The sequence below is a fragment of the Nomascus leucogenys genome, chromosome 13 (assembly GCF_006542625.1).
Source record: "Nomascus leucogenys isolate Asia chromosome 13, Asia_NLE_v1, whole genome shotgun sequence".
In the NCBI taxonomy this organism is placed as follows: Eukaryota; Metazoa; Chordata; class Mammalia; order Primates; family Hylobatidae; genus Nomascus; species Nomascus leucogenys.
In genome coordinates, this window is record NC_044393.1 from 65,284,556 (window position 1) to 65,309,699 (window position 25,144).

The 25,144-nt window shown below is 38.3% G+C and overlaps 1 protein-coding gene across 2 annotated transcripts in view; it reads left to right on the top strand.

Moving 5' to 3' along the window:
• TES (testin LIM domain protein) overlaps positions 1-25,144 on the top strand; it is a 49,270-nt gene that overhangs the window by 10,029 nt on the left and 14,097 nt on the right. Inside the window, exons 1-2 of one of the 2 annotated variants that reach the window (XM_003261225.4) lie at positions 2,483-2,552; positions 14,625-14,710. In XM_003261225.4, coding sequence (XP_003261273.1) covers positions 14,625-14,710 — 86 coding nt within the window. In that variant the 5' untranslated portion in view covers positions 2,483-2,552. Of the gene's footprint in view, positions 1-2,482; positions 2,553-14,624; positions 14,711-25,144 lie in introns of those variants that run through there. The other variant, XM_003261224.4, reaches the window with a different exon arrangement.

Genomic DNA, 25,144 nt, shown 5'->3' on the forward strand with positions numbered 1-25,144 from the left:
GCAACAGTTGCTCCTTGGTTTCAGAGATCTAATCTGCAAAACATGGATAGTACTTCTTTATTGGATTATTGTGAAATTAAATAAAGTAGTACATGTAGATGTTTAGAACAGTGCCTGACATATAGCAAGTACCTGATCAGTGTTGATTATTAATGTTCTCTGCTCAGTTTTGTTTAGTTAGTTAGACCTTAGTACCAATAAGTAAACGTTTTGAGAACCAGAATTGCATTAAAGTTGGGTATCAGTTTTAGAACCCTGGGTTCAGTTCTTGGCCCTGGCTTTTATTAGCTGCGTGAATTTGGGAAAGCTACTTGGCCCTGTAAACCTTAGTATCCTCATCTGAAAATGGGTTTCAACTATCTACCTCACAGGGTTGTAAGGATAATCGAGATTAGTATCTTAAAGCACAAAGTATGGTGCCTACACATAGACAATAAACAAATGTATCATAATCCTCTTCAAGGAATCCAATATACAGGGAAGAAAATCCTGCATAGATCTTCGTGCTGTTTAACAGACACCTGAATATATCATCAAGAATTTTATGATGCCATGCTTTCAGTAAATTATTGCCACTTGGTGCTTTGTTGGACACAAAGAAATATCCATTTAAAGTTCGATAACTGGGGGATATATTAATTACTGGATTTAATATATCCTTTTGCTAATTTAAAAATTTAATATGTTTAATGTATCCTTTTGCTAATTTAAAAATTATTCTGATTTATATTTTTATAATGAAATTAAAATTTATAAATATTTCCAGAACTTGAGTACCTACCATGTGCCAATCGCTATGCAAAGGATTCAAAGCTGTGTTTATTAGGTTCTCAGAGAAAGCACTTGATTGAACACTGCAACGTACTGTGGTCCCGTATAGAGAATTGGTATGTTTCCCTGATTGGAATCTTCCTCAGAGTTTCTGAGGTAAATTACAGAAATGGTTACAATTCTTTGCAGCACCTCCCATTAAAAAGTGGAGTCTGTTTTCCTTCCCTTTGAATCTGGACTGCTTTCTGACTTACTTGGATCAGTAGAATGTGGTAGAAGTGGTGTGTGAATCCTAAGCTTGGACCTCAAGAGTCCTTGCTTGCTTCTACTGCTCTGTTGCTGGGATTTAAGTCTTCACAGCCTCCCACAGTGAAAGCTGTGGAAGGAGTCTTACAGAAGACTGTCCCCACTCTGAATTACCCTCATATTCCTCTGTACATCTGAAAGAATCAAGAATCAATGTACCGAAACTTCTCTAATATCATTGGTGGCTTAAGATTGAGCCCACTTTCTGCTCTAGACGAATCTAATTTTGATTTTTGTGCTGCTTGTTCCATTAAAGTGAAGGAAAATTAAAAACACGCAACTGCAATTTTATCTTAGTTGTAAATAGGTGGTATATGCATATTTTGAAAATTGTCTGATTTCCTTGAATCACTAGAGAAATTTTAAATGATGTCTGTGCACCTTCTTTACTGGTATAGTCTAAATATAGAGCAAAAAGTATGGTAATCCAAACCACTTCTCTGATATATCAGAAGTTAAAACACGGGTCAAAAATCAGTTAAGGCTCTTGGATTTATGCAGCACAACGTATCAATAAACATAATTCTTTTTTTTTCCCAGAATAAGGAATGGTGTGAAAAGGGTGGCAACAAATAAATAAGCAAGCATGAGGACCTGGCAGTAGGGTTCTTACATCTCTCCCTTCCTTTCCTGGTTCCCAAGACCCCTCTGCTTGCTATAAGACTTTGTTTTTGTTCTAAATGCCTGTGAATGCTAATTTGGGGCAAAAGAGAAAAATGAGGAGACTGTCTTTTTGCACTCCCTTTTCTGTTTTCTTTGCTGTTTCTGTTGGGCATTACTCTCTAGGTTTCCTTGGATCCTCCTGCTCCTCTGGGCAGCCTCCTTCAGTGAAGCTCTTAGCCAATGAGGTGAGCCTTTTCTTTCATTCTCCAGTCTGTGAAAACACATCTGTACTGCCGTCTTTTTCTGCATGTGCTCCAGTTAGATAGTTAAAGAATTAGTGGCAATAAATCACTTAATTGTACAGTCAACCTACTCATCCCGTCAGCCATGTATGTTAATGGGTTACACCTGAAGAAATAATACCATAGCCCTTAGGCATCGCAAGAATGATCGCAGTATTCAAGTTTGGGGATAAAGAGCCTTAATTAAGACCTCTCAAAGCAGCTCTCTGTGGGATCCACCCTTTAGAAGCAGCTGTGGAGATAGTGACATAAGACCAAATTAGGAATGTCTGCCATGATCCAGATTCTTTTATGGAACTCCTACAGATGCCTTTTGGAATCAGGTTTTTCAGGTCCCTTTTATAGCAAATAAATAGGAGGTTTTGAGGGCTGTTTATGAGCACATTCCATTGCAGTGTCCTTCAGTGGAGCCAGAGCTCAGCCAATCCTAATTAAGAAGCAATTTCAGCTGCAGTCATCGCTTATTACAATAATTGTGACATTTTTATAGCCCTACATTGTCTTTCTCAAAGTAACGGATTCAGGAGGAGGCCTTTTCTGAGTAGAGTCCACAGAAGAGGTATTCTATTGGTAAGAATTTCAAATGACTTCCTTCATACAGTAGTATAAAAATAATTTGATAGCAGGCTGTTTGAAAAATGTTTATAAGGAACCAGCTTAAACTGAGCAGATGGAATATATTTTCATCAGTTGCTTACCTAAAATAAGTACAAACCTTTTTTATTTTTAAAAAGAGGGGCCTAAATTTTGCTCCTAATAATATTGTAAGGTTACATATTAGGTTTCAAGTAGATAAGTAGTACTGTGAGGGAAGGAACTGCTAACTGTAAATACTACCTAATTTGAATCAAGTAATTTTGGCTCCTGATATCACATGGAGGTACTGAAATTTATTTTATTTTACTTAATTCCATCTCCAGGTAGATATATAATAGAATTTAAAAGTTTATATCAATCTTTTCCAATTTTTATTCTGTGTTCTTTAAGGACAGCTGTGGCATATTATAAAAATTGTGAAAATTTTCTCCCAAATATATTTGGTATTTTAATAATCTGGTTTGCAGCTGTCTTCTGTAACACAAATGTGTGTGTATGTGTGTATACACAAGTGTGTGTAACTATATATTGAGAAAGAAAATGAGACTTAGAGGCTAAAAATCATATTCTACCCTGTCTTCTGAAAGATCATTTCCTGGTTCTTACTGAGTGAACAACTAAAAAATTGAGGGGAATAAGTATTTATGAGGAAGGAACAAAGTTCTGCTTTAGATGCCCATTGGGTGAAGAGAATTTAAATATTTGAAATGGGCAAAATAAAGAGAAGTGGTAGATAAGTACCCCATATACCCCTGTTCCCCTTTATAATATATCTGTCTCATCACAAATCACTTAGTCTTTGGATTTAAAATCAAAAGAGAAAAGAGGATATAGTAGGCAGCATCTAAGATGGTTCCCAATTACTCCCACCTACTAGTAGTCACACCCTTACGTATTGCCCTCCCATTGAGTGCAGGCTAGCCTGATCATTGCCAAAAAATGAAATGTGGCAGAAGCGATGGCATCACTTCCGAGATTAGGGATTACAGCTTCTATCTTGTGATTCTCTTGCTCTCTCTGGGATCACTTGCCCAGGGGAGAACCAGCTACCATGTCCTGAGGTACCCATGTGGGTAGGCCCATGTGAGAAATCTTAGAAGTGGGTATCTCCCTAGTCGATCCTTGCAGCCCAACTGACCCCGATTGCAAACTTGTAAGAGACCCTAAACCTGCCCATCTACTTAAGCCACTTCCAAATTCCTGACCCACAGAAACTATGACATGATAAATGGTATTTTCAAACCCTAAGTTTTGGGGTAGTTTGCAACTAATACAGAGGTGTTCTATTATGAATCCAGAAATTTAGTGATTTGAAAAATATGAAAAGAATGATATTTTGCATCATTATATTGCCCCGAGTATTGCATAATGTATATAATCTTACATATAATATAGCAGATAATTTTTAGTACTAGTCATGTCTACATGTTTTGAGTAAACACCTTTCAACTTTGAAATATAATTTGTTTGTATTTCTTGCTCATTCTTTTAATTTTTTTTTCTCTTGCTGTAACATTGAAAGAGACCTATTTTGCATCAGGACCCTGGAGATTTTTGTTGACTCACACCTCATTCTTCTGAGGATCCCCTTGTGTGTGAATTTATCACCTCGGGGACTTCCATGTTAGTGTAGCTGATGTGCAGACATTCAGCTTCCTCATAATAAGTCCCAGGTTTTGCCTAGGATGGAGGAATTCCTGCCTAGCAAACAATGAGCAGTCTTTAAGATCAAAATTGATTATTCTAGAGAAGTTACAGATAAGGAACATTACCCTTTAAATTTCTATTTACCTTTTTAGTTTCAGTTTGGAGGGAAAAAAAACAGTGACTTTGTAGTGAGTGCATAGGGTTTGAGTCAGAAATGCCAAGATGCAAATCTCACTTCTGCCACTTGCTAGCTGGGTAGTCTTAGGCAAGTTAATTTCTCCAAGTCTCAATCTCCTTTTTATGAAATAGGGATGATAATACTTTTCCAGTAGGTTGTTGGGGATTGAATGTGATGGTTTATATGTATTTTAGCTGGCAGGTAGTAACATTTTAACAAATGGCGGTTGAGGTGTTTTTACTAACACTTCCAACATCACAGCCCTCAGTGCTCATTTTTTAAAGTATAGTTAAAAACACTTCAACGTATCCTGCCAAAACTAAAATTTATTATCGTTTCCTAGAATGTAGCAGGATCTATTTCTGCTCTTCTTCAAATATGTTACCGTATGTATTGAGGTATAGGTGTTTTGAGTAATCAGCTACAACTTGATTACGTCTCAAACTCAAGTAGAGAAATTGTCTTGATGACAATACGTTTGTCATTAACTTAATACTGTTACTGCCTTAAGAAATGTAGGGATAGATTGAGTAGGAATCATCTACTTTAATTTGTTAAAGTCCCAGAAAACTTGACCTGCTACCTCCAGAATATATTTTATTACAAAATATTTAGGCAGAAAGAACACTTGTTTCCTTTTCATTGCTAACATAATAGTCTGTGTGATTATTTGCTGCTGTCTGTGAACAAAAAAAGATTTCTGACCACTTGGCTTACAGTGGATTTCATCATACAGATGCATACAGGGCTTCTGGCTTTATACATCTAAGCTGAAAAGGTGAGGGGATGTGGAAATGAATCCTAGTATCTGCAGTAAATAGTTTTATTCCTGTTTCCTTATGGATGAGCCATGTTGACAGCTAAAGACCCTTAATTGATTATTCTATTCTTGAGCTATAATATTTGGTGTTCAGTTAAAAATTTCATTACATTCTGTTTTTTAAAACTGATTTAGGAAGTAGTGCTTCTTTATCAGGGCTTTCCATTTTATGACCTATCTTTAGGCACTATTTATTGGTTAAGAGCAGTCACAGCTCTGTCCCAGTTTCTTCATGTGGATAAAAATGTGGGTAGTAATAGTATCTCAGACTCTCATAAGATTGTTATGAGGATAAAATGAGATAATCCATGTAAAATACTTAGAACCATGCATGGCAATGTAAGTGCTCAATAAAAATCAGCTGCTGCTTTTATTATCACCACTCCTTCCAGTGTCTTTTTGTGTGTGTGTAAAAGGCAGTGGAAGTTCCTTGGGATAAAGATATGTTATGATAAATATCATTTGATAATTAAAGCAGTTAAATAAATAAATCTTTCTTTGTTTTTTTTTTTTGAGACGGAGTCTCGCTCTGTCGCCCAGGCTGGAGTGCAGTGGCGCAATCTCTGCTCACTGCAAGCTCTGCCTCCCGGGTTCACACCATTCTCCTGCCTCAGCCTCTCCGAGTAGCTGGGACTACAGGTGCCCGCCACCACGCCCGGCTAATTTTTTTGTATTTTTAGTAGAGACGGGGTTTCACCGTGGTCTCGATCTCCTGTCCTCATGATCTGCCCGCCTCGGCCTCCCAAAATGCTGGGATTACAAGCGTGAGCCACCGCGCCCGGCCAATAAATAAAACTTTCTAGCACTACTGTAAATCTCAGGCACTCTGGCAGGTACTAGGAGTTCAAATATGAACAAGAAGCTCACAATCTAATGGGGGTAAATTGATGTGCACACAATCATAGTATAGTAAGGAAGGACTTAATAACACAATTTGTGCCAAGGGGATGTATCGCAGAGTTACTGACATTAGAATTGAGTCTATGGGCCCAGTAGAGAGAACAACTTTGGCAGATGGAGAAGAAGAGGAACAGAGATTCAAGCAAAGTGAAAAGCTCCACTTAAAACAGAGAGCCGCTGGAGGGGAGTGATGTGAGGAAGGCAGGTGGTGCCAGGCTTTAAAGGATCTTCTTTGCATGCTAAGAAAAGTGAAATTCATTGAACTTATTAAAACCATCTAGCAAGGGGAGTGTTATGATTATCTTTAGGTTTATAAAAATAATTTTGAGGCCGGGCGCGGTGGCTCACGCTTGTAATCCCAGCACTTTGGGAGGCCGAGGCGGGCGGATCACGAGGTCAGGAGATCGAGACCACGATGAAACCCCGTCTCTACTAAAAATACAAAAAATTAGCCGGGCGTGGTGGCGGGCGCCTGTAGTCCCAGCTACTCGGAGAGGCTGAGGCAGGAGAATGGCGTGAACCCGGGAGGCGGAGCTCGCAATGAGCAGAGATTGCGCCACTGCACTCCAGCCTGGGTGACAGAGCGGGACTCCATCTCAAAAAATAATAAAAAAAAAATGTTGAGAATAGCAATACAACGTCATACAAAATGATCAGTTAGGAGAGTGTGGTCTCAGGATGATATGATGTGAGTTTGAACATGAACACTCGAGTGCAGATGAGGGAGCAGACTGTGTGGTTTTTAGAAAAGAGAAAAGAGACACTAGAATTTGGAGCATAATAAGCATGGCTAGACAAGGGACAAGGAGGCCTCTGGGCCCCAGTTTGGGTGACCAAGTGGGTGGTGACAACTTTGTCTTCAGTCTTCTCATGTATTTCAGACTTGAGTAAGTGAGAGATGGGAAGTTTTTGTTTTTATTTGCAAAGAAGGAAATGTAGCAGATTTATTAGGACTGACTAATTGTAGCTCTTAATCACACTAGTTCTTTGTATTCTTACCTAAGAAAGTTGGCAAACTAATAAAGTGTGCAACTATTTTTATATTTGTTTGGTTTTCTGTGTAACCTACACTTTTTATTTTTTATATGTATGTATGTATGTATGTATGTATGTGTTTATTTATTTATTGGAGATGGAGTCTCACTCTGGCACCCAGGCTGGAGTGCATGGCGTGATCTCAGCTCACTGCAACCTCTGCCCCCTGAGTTCAAGCGATTCTCCTGCCTCAGCCTCCTGAGTAGCTGGGATTACAGGTACCTATCACCGCGCCTGGCTAATTTTTGTATTTTTTTTTTAGTAGAAACAGGGTTTCACCATCTTGGCCAGGCTGGTCTTGAACTCTTGACCTCATGATCCACCCGCCTCAGCCTCCCAAAGTGCTGGGATTACAGGCATGAGCCACTGTGTCTGGCCAACCTACACTTTTTTGGTAATGCAAATCTTGTTAGAGATTTGGAAACAGGCAATGAACTAAAAATTTCAAATTTTAAATCTTGTGTCAGATCTTAATAAAAATATATTGATTGGGTGGGGGACTTCACAGATCACACTGGATTGCTAAGAGAGCCATTTGCTAAGAGGAATTATTTAGATATGTAGTTCCTTTGTCCAGAATATTTATCTGGATAAATAAAATCTAAAATGCTTCTTTAGGAGTGTAATATGAATATATATGTGTGTATATATACATGCATATGTGTGTGTATATATGATAGGTGGATAAACATGCATGCACACACACACTGAGAAAGGGGGAGTGGGAGAGAGAGATGTATATTTCATATGATCTACCTTCATTCCAGTATTATTAAAGAAGTCTTAGTAACGCTTGTTTAGTAACCACATAGGATTCTTTACTCCAGAGGGAAATTTGGTTATGAAAACAGCATGAATCAGATGATCTCACCCTGAATACTGCATAATATCTTCCAGACCCAAATTGTCTCCAAATCAACTCAGACCATGTTTGAAATACCAGATGTTCCATACTCTTTTTTTCCTTTTTTTTTAAGTATCTGACATGCAATACCTTTTTCTGGGTCAGAAGGGTCACCTGAAATGTTGCCAACCTATTCGACTGCTTAAAATTATGTATATGGATAAATTGATTCCATTCCCATTTCTTACTCTAAAATAAGCAGGGTGATAAAAGGGTGTTTGGAGGCACAGATCATGGGAATATAAATTCAGTTTATGGAGCCTGCAGTTAAAGATACTTAAGTCCTGTTTGTCTATGATTCGTGTTTCATAGTAAAATTATATAGTCACTTAGCATTTTTTTCTTAGGACCTTGATAGATAGTCCCAAAGCCTGACTGTAATTTCTCCCAATATAGTCAATCCAAAGGACCTGTTTTCTTGGACACTGAAGAAGAAAAATTATTCTGTCATATCCTTTTATTGATGCTGGCCAGAATGTGTTACTAAAATTATATGAAGTAGACAGCTTTGAGACTTGTGCGCTTATGAAAAACATGTGTTTTTAGGCACTAAGTGTTGAGTCTTCAGGGAATACCGTATCACATTTACTGTTGAAATTATGTTAAAATAATTATGTGCAACTTCATTCACAGCTGAAGTCTTTTGTTTCCTATGCATATTTTATAAAACTATTCCACCAAACTGAGTTACAAGTGATTCTGACTTCTGAGAGTCATTAATATATTAGCTTTTTCAAATAATTATTTTCTATTTAGTGATTAAACTGAGCAGATGACCATGCTGAATAATAACCAAACTAAGACACAGTTAATCTGACACATGATTTGCAATAAAATTAAAAGGTATCTTGGAGCCAATCTAGTTTAATTTCTTCGTTATCTAGATGAAGCCTAAAGAAGAAAGATCACTTTCAAAATCCCTGAACTCGCCAATGACACTCTGTGACCAGAACACAGTTTTCCTGACTCTCCTCCAGGGATCTTTCTACATTTTCAAAGTTCCCTGTTAGCTCTCTAGTATCTATAACTATATATTATCATTTCCTTAAAATTTGGTAATTCTCACAACATAGATATTACATACAGGTACACCTGTCTTGGTTATATTTGTCCAAGGGTCTAGATTTCACTTACTAAACAGCTAGTTCGCCTTAGCTGAGGAGCTAACCCTCTCTGGGCTCCCCTTTCTCCCCACCATACTCTCTCACACCCTGGGCATCATTAAATAACACCTTCCCTATTTATATCCCTCACCAAGAGTTCTCCAGCCCAGACATCTGTAGACATCTTGTGGGCAGAAACTAACCTACAAGATTTGGATGTCCAACAATAGTAATAGCCTTGGCTTCTCAGGAAAGGAGAAGAACCCTAAGGAGAAGGTGTGGTCTATGCTGAGGGTAAAGAGAAGGGATGAGAAGAATTCTGGGTCCTGGACTTCAGGGAATCCTGAATACAAAGTGAATAATGGAGAGAAATTAGAGAAGCCCTTAGAGTAGATGGGGTTCCAAATCCTTGAACTGAAACCAAGAGGAGTTGAGGAACCTCAGTTCTTGTGACACTCTGCCCAAAATAGGCCCTAAGAAACTGTGCTTGGGGCAGTTCTGGCTGTGAAACTCCTTTCACCACAGATTAGAGTCCATATGCTTTCCTTCATCTGATAGGCGTTTGACTTATGAAGGGGAGAATAGCAGATGATTAGATGCCTCAGTTGGAGTGGGAACAGAGCAGAAGAAATTTGCCTCGCACTGGTGGAGGTATGTGTCCTACCATGCAATTTTATAATATATATTGGATTTAACAACTGCATTCTAAATTATAATTCAGTCTGAAACTAGCCACATCCTAAACAAGGAAAATGCTAGAGTGTGAATCACATATCTTCTTTCTTGGAGAGGCATTGTTTTTGTTTCCTAACAGAGGGTTGATAAAGAAGATAAAAATATGGAAAAAGTTCTCACCCAATAATGTGGCATAAGTCAGAGATCTTCAGTGCTGGTATCAATGAGATTTAAGTTTTGTAGCTATATACTTATAGCTATAAAATAAATTTCTTACTGAAATGTTCTCAGGAAAACAAGTTTATTGCCAGCCTGAAACTCTAATTTCTGTAGCTGCTAAAAGTGATTTTGAAAACTTGGTGTCATTTTTGTTTGTGTTTGGTGTGTGTGTTTGTTTTTAATTAGGACTGCTTCCATTGGGTTATAGTAGGAGAAAGTGTATCATGTTGCCGTGACCCATTCCACTCTCTTTCACTTACTTGCTCTCTGTCTGTGATGTTTAAAAGTTCTCTCACACTTAAGTCTGAGCACGTGGGGAAAATGAAAGTGTTTGGAAAGGTAGAGGGGCACTTTTTCCAGGCAGTCACAAATCTAACTGGAAAGAGTCCATAAAGAGATTAAGCTGGCCTTCCAGACAGGGCCCAAGGGCAAAAGAACCCTGGAACAACATTTCTGGGTTTTCCAGAGTGGCCTACAGAGCCAGTTTCTCAAGTTACTGCTTGTCCCAAGGCCTGGTCTCCTGGTCCCTGTGAGGGCTTCCTGAGCTTCTGCTAGCAGAGCTTGAGAGGTGCTCTTGCTCCTCACCCTCCCCTGTTGCCCTGTGGCTTTCCTCTTTACCAGTCTCTCCTATCTCTGAGGATGTCATCCTTTGTTAAGCCGGTAGCCTAAGACATGGCATTGAATGCTTCAAGAGGTTTAGTTTCTTCCTTGGGAAAATGAAAAGAAAAGGAAAACAAAACAAAGTACTCCGCCTGCTACAAGGCCAGCCCTGTCACCCTGAAAGTGCTTTGCAATTTTTTAGCTCTTTCCTTGCCCTCTTCTGCCACAGGCCTTGTGTATGGTGTTTCCTCTGCCCTGAATGCACTTCTCTGAGCCAAATTAGATACTGCTCAGCCTTTCCATTGTAATTCATGCACCTCTCCTTCAAGGAAGCTTCCCCAGCCTTCCTTATTTAACTTGCCTTCCTTTTTAAAGCTCTCAGAAAGTCATCTACACTTAGAGATGGTGCAAGAGTGTTTCTGGATTTGTAGTCCTTTTCCTTGGGGCAGAAATTAGCTAGTGACTCTCTTTGGAAGACAAGAGCTCCCATTTGACACTCTAGTCATATGCCCCAAAAGAACAGTAGAGCAGGGGCCAGATGCTGAGTTTTAGGTCTGGTTTGCTATTGAGTAGCTGTGCAACCAGGAGCAAATTATCCCTCCTCTCTGGATTCTATTTTCCTGATCTCTTACACGAGGGAGATGCCTAGTCCTGTCCAGAATAAGAATATGTGGGACACTTTAAAAGAGCAGCAGTTCATGAAATACCATCAGCTGTAGTAATTCTAATAAATAAAATGATAGCTATTTTAAGAATATATTGATGAAAAGAGTCAAACTCTGTAAAAGTATTTGAAGATCTTATTCTGAGCCAAATATGAGTGATCAACGGCCTATGACACAGCCTTGAGGAGACTCTGAGAACATGTGCCAAGGTGGTCAGGCTACAACTTGGTTTTATACATATTACAGAGATGCAGGATATCTGTCAATACATGAAAGATGTACATTGCTTCAGTCTGGAAAGACAGGACAGCTGGAGGTGAGGGGTGGTCCTTCCAGGTCATGGGCAGATTCACAGATTTTCTGATTGGTGATTGGTTGAAAGCCTTATTATCTAAAGACCTGAAATCAAAAGAAGGAATGGCTGGGTTATGATAAGGGGGCTTGTAAGGACCAAGGTTTTATCATGTAGATGAAGCCTCCTGGTAGCAGGTGTCAGAGAGAATAGATTGTAAATGTTTCTTATCAGAGTCTGTTCTGTCAGTCTTAGGTCTCTGTGTTTATGCTAATGCTGGTCAGCTGTGAAGCAGCACCCACCCACCCACCCCCAACTCCCCATTTCCTATCATGGCCTGAACTAGTTTTTCAGGTTCACTTTGGAATGACCTTGGCCAAGAGGTGGGGTCCATTCAGATGCTTCATGGGTTTATAATTTTATTTTTGATTTACAAAGATAAAAAGTTGGTAGGAGAAAACAACTTGCCCCTTTGCAAAGTTGACTTTGTAAGTCAGTTGCGAGCTACTCCAAAGCCTTAGTGTAAAAACTGCTGACTGATAGAGGTTCTAGTTACATTCGCTCAACTTTCAAGTTGCATTCAGAAATAGTGAATGAGATGGTATTGTTCCAGGATATTTGCAGTCTTTTATAAGCCCACTGTTGTTCAGACCAGGCAATTCCAGTTTGAAGGCATGCAAGAATTTAAGTGGCCACTTAATTTAGAGGCAGAAGCATATTTCTAGATATTATCTGTCCACAAATATCAGGATTTTATACACACATGTAAGTTTTTATGTGTATATGCAAGTTCTTTGTCATGAGGTAAAATTTATTCCATGTTGTGAATTACATAAAAGAGAGTTTAAAAGCCTCTGATTTAAGCTAAGCTATGTGATTAAGCCTTAATAATGTAATCAAAATTTTCATTTGGGATTAGAGTTTATTTAGCAGGAGATGCATGAACATAGTATGAATCATATCCATACTCCAGGCACATTCAGAACTAACTCTTCTGTAATGGAAAATTAGAAAGGGCCTGAAAAAGAATACACTTTTTTGGATTTGCTTTTCATTTTACTATGGATATTGTAATGGAGAAAACATGTAACTATGCTTCTTACACAAGACCAGAAAAGTCTCCCTCTGTCTTTTGTTTAACCTACATTATTTCCATACTGTGTGAACTGTGATCATCAGTGACAAGGAAACAATTTAATTGCTTTAAAAAAAAGCTTAGTGTTGACACTAAATATACAATTTAAAGACTTTCATTTCTTTTGAAAATTGGTAATATGGACATGGCAAAGATGATAAAGCTTAGCTAATGCTGGACAGGTGTTTATTCTTTAGAGCGTATACTTTATATGGTCTAACTTAAAAGTAATGTGGGTTTTCTTAAGCAGCTGGGTGGACCACCTGGGTTTGAATATGGCCTTAATTATGGAAAAAGGATGTGGTCATTTTCTTTAGAACAAAAGGAAAGGCTTCACTTAAACTTCAGAACATGTCAGACTCATCTTTCAAGGAACCAGTTACAATGTGGTTTTGATTGCATAGTGACAAACACAACTTGGTAAAGTTACAAAAGAGGGCCATTGAAAAATATCTATTACTTGTCCAGCTTGAACTGCTACTCTAGGCACTAACCAGTAACTAATTCCTCATGGTCACTGATGTGATATTTAAAACACGGAATAATCTGATTACTGATGGTTTGCCACTGTACTGATGTAAGGCTGGCTACTCTTTTTTTTCTAATATCAGTAGTTGGGTAAAAGAGCTTAATTACAATCTTGTGTCCTCCTGCCATCTGCACCCCACTCCTTCCACTTATTAGGCCATGTCTCAGCAAGTTCTCAAAGACTATTGTTTAATATGGTAAAGAAGAAACGATGGTTTGCTGTAGCAAGGGTGATAATACAGCTCTCCACTCCTTGCCTCCCTACAACTTCAGGCAGGAGAGCACAGGCCTTGGAGTCAGAAAGACGTGAACTCAAATCTCTACCATTTATTAACACTTTGATCTTAAGCAAGTTCCATAGTCTGAGTTTCAGCAAAAACATTTCAAAAATGCCAAATAATATTGCCTATTTTGTAAGCATTTTATATAGTTCCGTAAGATCTTAATGAGATATAAGTAAAGTACTTACCTCTATTCCTCATGTCTAAGTCTATTCCTGCTGCCATAACAAAATACCTTAGACTGGGTAATTTATAAATAATAGAAATTTATTTCTCAAGTTCTGGAGGCTGGGAAGTTCAAGATCAAGGCACTGGAAGACTCAGTGTCTAGTGTGGGCTTGCTTCCTGCTTCCAAATGGCACCTTGTTGCTGCATCTTCACATGGAGGAAGGTTCAGAAGAGATGGAAGAGAGAAACTCACTCCCTCAGGGGCTAATCCCATCAGTGAGGGTGGAGCCCTCATTTCTAACTGCCTAAGCATTTCATAAAGGCCCAGCTTCTTAATATTGGTATATTGGGGATTAAGTTGCAACATGAATTTTGCAGGAGCACAGATGTTAAAGCCATAGCACTGGCATTCAGTAAGTGTATATTGTAGCTATAATAATAATATTTATCATAATAAAAATATTTCAGTTGTAATTCCTAAAATCTTTAATTCCTTGTTTGGTGCAAAATATGTTATTCAGGATGAGACTTGCTTTTTAAGCTATAGTTTTCTGAGTGTTGTACCTATTGTGCTACGGGGCTGTACTACGGGGCAAGTAGTGGCCAAAGACATAAATTCATGACTTTTTGTTATTTGCAATATTTGTAGTTTTCTATATGGTTATATTCTGATGCTTTTCTTTTCATGATAAAAAGCAATCAGAATATAAAATGTTATGTATGTACTTGGAACTGCCATGTACATACCTGGGTATCATCATTGACTAAACATAAGATTTGTTTGAAAGTTATATCAACAAACACAAGTGGTAAGTGGAATTAAAAGTGCAATTTATTGAATTTTTAGATTTGTAAAGAATCTAATAATAGATTCATGATGTTTTCTTTTTAACAGATGGGCTTAGGTCACGAGCAAGGATTTGGAGCCCCATGTTTAAAATGCAAAGAAAAATGTGAAGGATTCGAACTACACTTCTGGAGGTATTGTTTTGAAAACTGCAACCACATTAGTAATTTATACTTTTTGCAATACTTCCTCAGACAGTGGAGATATCTTCAAGTTCCCTAGCATGGTTGCTAAGTTGCAGACCTGTTATTGTCTTTTCTGAGAAATGAATACAACATAAAGTGTTCTGTCTTACTGTCATTAAGTTTGACTTAGTGAATTGGACCATAATAACTATATTTAGAGTTGTTGGATTTGCTTGCTGCCTTTAAGATTTCCTTGGAGCCTGAAATACTGAATATATCTTTCTAGTGGTAAATAAGTTTGTGGTAATCCTCCACGACTGTTTAATTAATTAATTTATTTCTTTTTTTTGAGACGAAGTCTCATTCTGTCACCTAGACTGGAGTGCAGTGGTGTGATCTCAGCTCACTGCAACCTCCGCTTCCTGGTTCAAGCGATTCTCTTGCCTTAGCCTCGTGAATAGCTGAGATTACAGGCTTGTGCCACGACACCTGGCTAATTTTTCTTTTTTGTATTCTTAGTAGAGACGGGGTTTCGCCATGTTGGCAGGGCTGTCTCAAACTCCTCACCTCAACTGATCAGCCCACCTCAACCTCTCAAAGTGCTGGGATTACAGGTGTGAGCCACCACGCCTGGCCCTGTTTAATAATTTAATTATTCTCTTCTTAAAAATTGGTAACTTCACGTCTCATCTCTACATTTTCAGTAAACAAATATGAATACTGAATTGAGCATGTATGTGTTAGTTATCAGGAAATGAAGTTGAATTTAGGTCTCTTTAAAATTTTCAGCTGTAAAGTTACCAGTGAAAAACAATGAAACACTTGAATTTTTTTAAGAAAAAAATTGTAGTGTCTTGGTTTGAATGAAGTGTATATATACACAAGACAAATGTTAGTGGGTCAAAAATGTGAATTTTATATAGATCTTATCTTTAGGTTGTTTTGAAAGTACTACTGCATATCATATAAATCTAAAATCAGTATTTGAAACCTGTGCTTATGAATGACTGTCAAGTCCATAATGGTAATTCACAAGTCTGCTCAAAGTTAGAATTAGCAGGAAAAAAAAATACAGATAACTATACAGTTTTAGGATGGCAGCTACCTTGTTAGGATGACTCTCATTTGAGAACCACTTCTGTACTACAGATTTCCACAGGAAACCTTTTAGAATAAATACTTTCATCAGCTCTTGGAGATGTGTACAGTGTAAATTAAAGGAGAATATAAACAAAATTTTAGACATTAAGCTCTTTTAAAAACTAGTTTATTGAATCAGTTTTCAGAAACAAAGATAATTGTTTAAAATAGGAAAGTCAGTAGAAACCTGCTAGAACTGATACAATTCTTCAGTTTTAGGGAGCTAAAGTTTTCCAGAAATTTTTTTTTTACAAGACTTAAACAGCTCTCCCTTGTGCTGTCTCTTCAAGGGACATAGAAGTGAGGCAGTATGTCTCTCATGTTTTAAAAAGGTAAAGTGACTTAACACAAGATAGTTTTCATGGATTAGAACATCTCTGCTCTTAATGCTCACATTATTTTCTATTGCGCCTATCAGTTAACTTTACAGAAGACTGCACTGCCCTCTCCTGGGCATAGTTTTTACCTTACAATCTTATAATACATAAAATCCAAAATCCAAAATGCTCCAAAACCAAAACTTCTTGAGTGTCAGCATGATGCCACAAGTGGAAAATTTCACATACCTGACCGTGTGACAGGTTGCATTCAAAATGCATTCAAACCTTTGTGTCTTGTACAAAATTATTTAAAATATATATAAAATTACCATCAGGCTATGTACATAAGCCGTATATGAAACAGAAATTAATTTTATGCTTAAACTTGGGCCCTATCCCCAAGATATCTCATTGTTTATGCAAATATTCCAAAATTAAAAAAAAAAATTGAAATCTGATACACTTCTGTTTTATTTTACTTGTGAAGCATTATGGGTAAGAGATACTTAACCTGCATTCTTTTTAGTTCTGCTATGCAATTGCCAAAAACTGCTCATGAGATTTTAAAGCTCATGCCTAAGAGATATCATCTTCCTTTTCTCTAAAGCAAGTTATAGTCATTTTTGTTAGTCTATGTTAATCATTTTAATCGATATTTTCAGATGAAAATATATCCGACAAGAGCAGATCTCCATGGCATGAAAATAACCTTTTTTTTACATTTCAATTTATCACACAGACTCATTTAATCAACTGGGTGTAGTCTGAAAATCTAAGAGCCATAATAGTCTAGGGCTTTGCATATGGCCTGTCATTCAGCTGGGGTTGATAACAGTCCACCCCATTGGTATTTCTTAGCAGTTCTGACATCTTCTTGGCATGGGTCCGGTCACATTTCTCTCAGAATTCTTGATAATTCCCTGACTTTTTCACCATAGCTAAAAGAGCTGAAGCAGGTGCCTTTGACCTCCATATGTAGCCTCTTTCAGTACAGTCTTTGAAGTAAAATATTCTAGACTAGTTGTCCTGAGTGTAACAAAGATTCCAGGTCTAGTCTAGGGCCACAGAACTTATGTGGGTGAGGTAGACATGGGATCCCATGACCCTGCCCACTTAGCCTCCTCCACCAGCTTCATGGTGATCCTTGACTTAGGACCCTGAGGGCTCCATCGGGCACATTTCAAAAATCAGAGTTAAATTATTCTCTACCTCTTTATTAGTCTGGCCTCTCACACAATCACAAGAATGGTCTTTTGAACATGGATACTATTACATACTTCAGATGACTTAAGAACCCTCAGTAGTTCCCCACTGGACTTATTTTAGGCAAATTTCTTGGCCTTTGACGTTAAACCCCAACATCTGGCCTCTGCTTGCTTTTCCAGCCTCTTCCACTTCCCTTCCAAGCACCCTATGATCCAAGTGCTTGATACATACCATTCCCTGAAATTTTGTGCCTTATTACATGATGTTCTCTGCCTGGAAAACCCTACCTCCCACCACTAGGAAACAAAAAGTCTCAGCTCAAGAAATACCTCTGAGAAGTCTTCCCTGCCCATGTATGTCTTCAGGCTGCCATAACAAAATATCACGGACCTGGTAGTTTAAACAGAAATGTACTTTCTTCCAGTTCTAGAGGCTGGAAAGTTCGAGATCAGGTGCCAACATGGTTGAGTTCTGGTGAGGTCTCTCTTCCTGGCTTACAGATGGCTGCCTTCTCACCATGTGCTCACATGGCCTTTCCTTGTGTGTGTGTGTGTGTGTGTGTGTGTGTGTGTCTGGAGAGAAAGAGATCTCTCTCCCTTTTCTTATAAGGTCACCTATTCCAATGGATTATGACCTTCACCTTGTGACATCTTTTAACTTTACTTCCTAAAAGCCCCTGCTCCCAATACAGTTACATTAGGGGTTTGAGCTTCAGCATATGACTTTGAGGAAACACAGTTCAGCCCACAGCACCCCCTTCCCCTGCTTCCACATACCCCCAAGTTGTTAGGAATCATTTTCCTTTTTATCACCTTGTATACTTACAGAAAGCCAGGAGATAAATACCCAGACCTCATTCTTCATCACTCTTATTTTCTGCTGGCACCTCCCATTGTCCCATTGCCAGTGACAAGGGAGCCCACAGGTGTAGTCCTTAAGGGTCAGCCTTCTGGGAAATAGCACAGAGTACTGAGGCTTGGAGAATGAATCTGGAGAGGTGAATGGAAGATGCCAGATCAAGGTGTATCACCATAGTTGCAGGAGACTGATTATTAGGAATTTAGAGTGGAACTTTTAACTAGTCGAACCTCATTTTACAGGTCAAAGAACTAAAACCAAAGGAAGTTAAAATGACTTGTTTGAGCCCATGAGTTATTAATAATATAATTTGTGAATGATTTCTATGTGTCACACACCAGTAAGCACTTGCAATAATTTTCTACTGCTGCATAACAAATTACTACAAACTTTGCAAGTTAAAGCAACAACTATTAATTAACTCAACATCCATCATTATTATTATTTTTTTTATTTTTGAGGCGGAGTCTCACTGTGTCACCCAGGCTGGAGTGCAGTGGCGCGATCTTGGCTCACTGCAAGCTCTGCCTCCCGGGTTCACGCCCTTGTCCTGCCTCAGCCTCCAGAGTAGCTGGGACTACAGGCGCCTGCCACCACGCCTGGCTAATTTTTTCTATTTTTTTTTTTTAGTAGAGACGGGGTTTCACCGTGTTAGCCAGGATGGTCTCGATCTCCTGACCTCGTGATCCACCCACCTCGGCCTCCCAAAGTGCTGGGATTACAGGCGTGAGCCACCGTGCCTGGCCTATTATGATTTTTGAGACGGGATTTCACCCTTGTTGCCCAGGCTGGAGTGCAATGGTGCGATCTCAGCTCACTGCAACCTCTGCCTGCTAGGTTCAAGTGATTCTCCTGCCTGCCTCCCAAGTATCTGGGATTACAGGCGCCCGCCACCACACCCAGCTAATTTTTTGTATTTTTAGTAGAGACGGGGTTTCACCATGTTGGCCAGACTGGTCTCAAACCCCTGACCTCAGCTGATCCACCTGCCTCAGCCTCCCAAAGTGCTGGGATTACAGACATGAGCCACCGTGCCCAGCCAACATCCATTATTTTTCAGGTTAGAAGTCTGGGGTAGGGGAGCTGGCTTAGCTGTCTATGTTTAGCACCCCAAAAAGCTGAAATGAAGGTGTTGGCCAAGCTAAGTTCTCACCTTTAAGTGCGAGGGAAGAATCTGCTTTCAAGCTCATTCTTGTTGGTAGAATTCATTTTCTGTGGTTGGAGAACCAAGGTCCCTGTTTCCTTGTTGGCTGTCAGCTGGGGGCTGGCTACTCGCAGCTTCTAGAAGCCAGTCATATTCATTGAGGTACAATGCCTTCCATCTTCAAAGCCAGCAACACTGCTTAGAATCCTTTCTGCACCTCACATGCCTCCAACTTCCTCTTCTGCTGTGAGCCAGAGAAAATTCATTGCTTTTTAAGGGCTCACATGATTAGAGTAGGCACGCCTGGAAAATCTCCCATTTGCCATATAAAAGTAACGTAATCATGAAAGTAACACCAGGGGACAGAAGTCATAGGGGCCATGTTAACATTCTGCTTACCACATCACTTTATGTACCTGATTGTACCTAATCCTCCTAATATTTATTTTCTTATGTATGAGAAATCAAAGACTTAGGAAAGTTAAATAACTTACCAAAGTTATGGCTTATAGATGGCAGAGCTGAATTTGAACTCAGAGTTTGCCAAAACCTTTCTCCATGGCAGAGTAGATATTAGAATGCACATTTTTTACTCTCAGGGCCAGTGAACTTTGAACTGCACCAGGCTGTCGCCTCTGAAGTGTGATTGTTGTGATACAGACATCCTTGCGGACAAAGGTGTACTTTTACTGTGAGCTCTCTCCTTTTTCAGTGTGCCCATGATTACAATAGTAGAGGAAAATAAAAGGTTCAGGAAGCCTAATAACGACCCAATAAGAAACACTATCTGCTGGGCATGCTTTCAAGTAATATATAAAGAGTGTTTATTGAAATGTATGACACAGACCCAAGGTTTCCAGGAGTTTATAGCCAGTTATTTCACATTGAAGGTATAGTTAATATAATTGCAACCATGTCATTTATCATATTAAGTAACAGAATTATTGTTTTGCCTTACCTTTGTTAAAGTCTCCTAATAAAACAGTTGCATTTTATTAAAAATGTGTTACTTGATTATAACATACATCTGTTCAGAATTTCTGATTGATTTAGAGCTGGGTGAAAACTAAAAATTCCCTACCATAAATGGATTAATACTTGTGTTGAATTCTGTCACAGAGGCCCACACTTAAATCCATATATGTATATCCCTGTTACAAAAGGGCAGCGTCCAACCCTTTTAAATTATGGTTTGTAGCAATGCCATGGCCATGCTTTTAAATCACCGTGAATGCTGGCAGCATGTCAAAGCACTCTACTTTCTACTGCTTGCCTTGGAAAAATAGTAAGTTTTACAAATAGTGATACAAAAAAAATTTCTTTTGGGAGAATAAAGGATAGTTTCTTGATTGCTTTCAGCTTGAAAATGTAAATATGTTTATTTGTCTGAGGCAATACTTTTGGTAGTTTTGTTCTTGCATTCGCTCTCCCAAGCTCGCTCTTTCTCTCTCTCTCTCACTCCTTCCCTCCCCCTCGCTCCTCCCTTTCCTCCACCAGTTAGATTTAACTCTAGAACTCTTAAGTTGTAATGTAAAGTTTTGAGTGTACAATTTTGATTTGTCATACATATTAATGTTTGCATATATATGTGTTAATGGTACTTTTTGTACAAACAACTTTTTAATACAAATAACCCTCCTCCATCCCCACACCTTAGAGCTTCCCAATCTGCCAGTCCACCTTTGCATCTTTTTAAAAGAATCATGAAAAAGACTTTTAAACTAACTTAATTCTGAATCCCCTTCCCTTTTTTTTCCCCATAGAACTTTTCTTAACATCCTATGGAGAATCTGGAGAGAGAACTGCTCAATAGGACAGTTCAGAAAATTTAGAGGTTTGAAAACTGTGTTAAATATGGCAACTGATTTATGTACTCTCTTAAAACTATCAACTCAGTATAGCACAAATAAACAAACTGTTTAAATCTATATATATCATCAAAAGTTACTTATGGATCATCTGATGAAAGATAATCCACACACCGTGCAAACAGCCCCTTGCACCATGGGTATTGTGCTCACCCATACCCTGTTTGTGTTTTTGTTTTAGGTTTGTATAAAACCACGTTTTTAAAGTTCTTCATTTTCTTAAGGGTAGAATCTGGGTTAGTTTAGGCTGAAATTGAATATGTGATAAACATCCCACTTATTCTCAGGCCACTCTTGGATAATAAGATCACAGTGGCATCCTTTTCTTCTCCAATTCCACAACAAGGTTTTTCTCTTAATAAATGTATTGGATTGCTTCCAAATGACTTTGAAAGTTTTTATAGGTATTTCTAAAAATAAAATTTTTTAGTTTAAATGTGAGAGATTCAAATATAAAACACTGTAGATTAGAACTCTAAGAAAAACATTTTTAAAACCTAAAACTAGGTAAATGGTAGTAGCACAGATTTCCACAATAGATAGCTCCTGGCACCTGGTGCTGATTTTATAGTATGTTTTCTTGCAGAGTGGTTTGTAGCTGGCTCTTCTTGTAGAAATGGAGCTCCAGTGTAAGGCTTCTGGAAGGGATGTGGTCATCCCAGCTGTTTTAGTGATGACAGCTCTAGTTGAAGAGCCATCCCACCCTTCTTGGGTCACATTCTTACCAAGGACTCTGTCACCACAATTCACCACATTGGAGGATGCAGATGAGGCTTTTAATATAGTCATGATTTGTAAAATTATAATGAATCAATGATAGGTTTTCTCTACTTAGGAAACTGAAAATTATATGGCATAGTATGACTTCTTAGGTATTTCTTTTTTCTCACCACTAGCGTTATTGGTATGTTGTTTTAACCTGATTTTACTTACTTATAAATAAAGGTACGTTGGGTAGAAAAGCAGAGGCTTTTGGTAGAAAAGCAGAGGCATTGGTAGAAAAGCAGAGGCTTCCTGAGATTGTGAATTCTTCTAATTGTCAAGACAAATAATAATTTAAAAAAATACAGAGCTGGTTCTTCTATAACTAGTAAATTTAACTCTTTATATTTAACACTTTCACAGTAAGTACAACTTTTTTAACCAAGCCACAGCTCACCATAGTTTATTCATGCTTCAGAAACCATCAGGCTTTATTTCACTTGTATCTTTTATTTTTTATCTTTCAGATTCTAAAATCTGACCCTTCTTATTTTGTGGTATTCATGTTGTACTGGTGTAGAACTTAGACTGTAAAAATTTCCAAAGTCCAGTATTTATTATACGGCCTCGATCCTTTAAGATACCACTTTGCTAATTATTGGGATGCATGCTGTAGCTCACAGCCATATAAGGATCTATTTAGCTATATTAAGAACTAAATTCCCACTCCACCTTTCCCCCCCACCCAGGAAGGTATAATTTTAAACTTGATCCAAAAACAGTGTGATAGTTTTATAAATAATTACATTGTTTTTGTTAACCAAAGAGTAAAAGTAAAGAACATGCTGTAGTAGGATAACTTGCTTTCCACTAGATGGGAGTACGAGATAACCAGATGTTAGAAAGATTCTTTTATAGCTGAACTAGCATATGCAAATTCTTCAACAAATTCTTACCAAATAAAGATTTCTGACTAGTGTGCACAAGGAAAGCAATTTGCCTCTTCACCACCTATCTCTTTCTCTCTCTCTCTCTCTCTGTCTTGTCTGTCTCTCGGAATATACAAGTCAAATTTAATATTTTCAGTTTGCATACTGAAAAGTATTTTAAGATAATTCAGAATACAACAAACTAAAATCTATAATTAATAATGTATTATTTGGCAATGAGATACATTTGGGTTTTTAGTTATTTTTTCTGTTTCTGATATAGATAAATTCCATGATTTATATTAATTTTAAGTTTAGAAAACTTAGTAAATTCTTCTTAATGCTAATTAATACATTGCATTTCTCTGTGGTCATAGCATCTGTGAATAGCAACAGTTTAGTTTTTTTCTTTCTGATGAATTCTTGTAACGTTTCTTTTCACACTGCTCTGATTAGTACCTTCAGAACAATGTGATTAGAATTGGTTATAGCAAAGTTGCTTTCTTGCTTCACATCTTAAAACTAATGCAGTAAGTATGATCTATGCTGAGTGTCTGGGTTTGTTCCCCCCATACCTCACCCTCCAGGAACTCTTTCTAGAATAGTTTCTATTTCCCTTTACTAGTTTCTGCTATTCTCTTTATTTTCCTTCCTTTTACTTCAGGCTTATTATGCCTTTTTTCCTAACTTCCTGAGTTGAACACTTAGTACTTTATTTTTTCCTTTTTTCTAATTTGAGTGTTTTAAACTATAAATTTTTTATTTAGTTATCTAGTTATCTCAACATGCATTCTTAACCTAATTGTATCTAATGTTAATACATGTTTATATAGACTAAACAATGTAAGTATCTTTAGAATGTGTTTTACAACACTCAGATCGCCACTCTTAATTTTATGCTGTCGTTGCCTTGTATATTGGTTCCAGCTTAAATTTTTAACACCGCTCCCTACTCCTCTGTTTTTCTCTGTCACCTTTTCCAGCTTTTTTTTCCTCTACTAGACTCTTTCTTGAGTCCTTACTTTTTCCCTCTACATTTTTGCCAAGAGGCACAGATGATCTCTTTAAGTCATATTCATTATATATTGTTCCCTGACCAAATTTATATTTCCTACCAGGCTACAGTTTTTAACATGAGAGTTATATATCCTACACTCTGTGATATCTTTACCTTGTCTCACAGGCATATCAAATTTATCAGTGGTTTCATTTCAGAGACTTCCATCAACCTTCCCCACTCCATACTGCAAAATTGTTCATCTTTTGAATATACTATCTTAATAAATTATATTCCTTCTACTAATTTATTCATCCCAGAAACTTGGTTTTATTTTTTAAGAGACTGAGTGTATTAGTCTGCTCTCAATGCCGCTAATAAAGACATACGTAAGACTGGGTAATTTATAAAGGAAAGAAGTTTAATTGACTCACAGTTCAGCATGGCTAGGAAGTCCTCAGGAAACTTAAAATCATGGCAAAAGTGGAAGCAAACACATCCTTCTTCACATGGTGGCAGCAAGAAGTGCCTAGCAAAAGGGAGAAAAGCCCCTTATAAAACCATTAGATCTCATGAGAACTCACTCACCATCACCAGTACAGCATGAGGGTAACAGCCCCCATGATTAAGTTACCTCCCACCATGTCCCTCCCACAACACGTGGGGATTATGGGAAATACAATTGAAGATGAGATTTGGGTGGGGACACAGCCAAACCATATCATTCTGCCCTGGCCCCTCCCAAATTTCATGTCCTCACATTTCAAAACACAATCATGCCCTTCCAACAGTCCCCCAAAGTCTTAACTCATTCCAGCATTAACTCAAAAGTCCAAGTCCAAAGTCTTATCTGAGACAAGGCAAGTCCCTTCTGCCTGTGAGCCAGTAAAATTAAAAGCAAGTTAGTTACTTCCTAGATACAATGAGGGTACAGGCATTGGGTAAATACAGCCATTCCAAATGGGAGAAATTGGCCAAAAGAAAGGGGCTGTAGGCCCTATGGGAGATCAAAATCCAAATAGGGCAGTCATTAAACCTTAAAATTCCAAAATGTCCTTTGACTTCATGTCTCACATCCAGGGTGTGCTAATGCAAAAAAGGTGGGCTCCCATGGCCTTGGGCAGCTTTGCCCCTGTGGCTTTGCAGGGTACAGTCTCTCTCCCAGCTGCTTTCATTGTCTGGCACTGAGTGCCTGCGGCTGTCCTTGGATCTACCATTCTGAGATCTGGAGGATGGTGGCCCTCTTCTCACAGCTCCACTAGGCAGTGCCCTTGTGGGG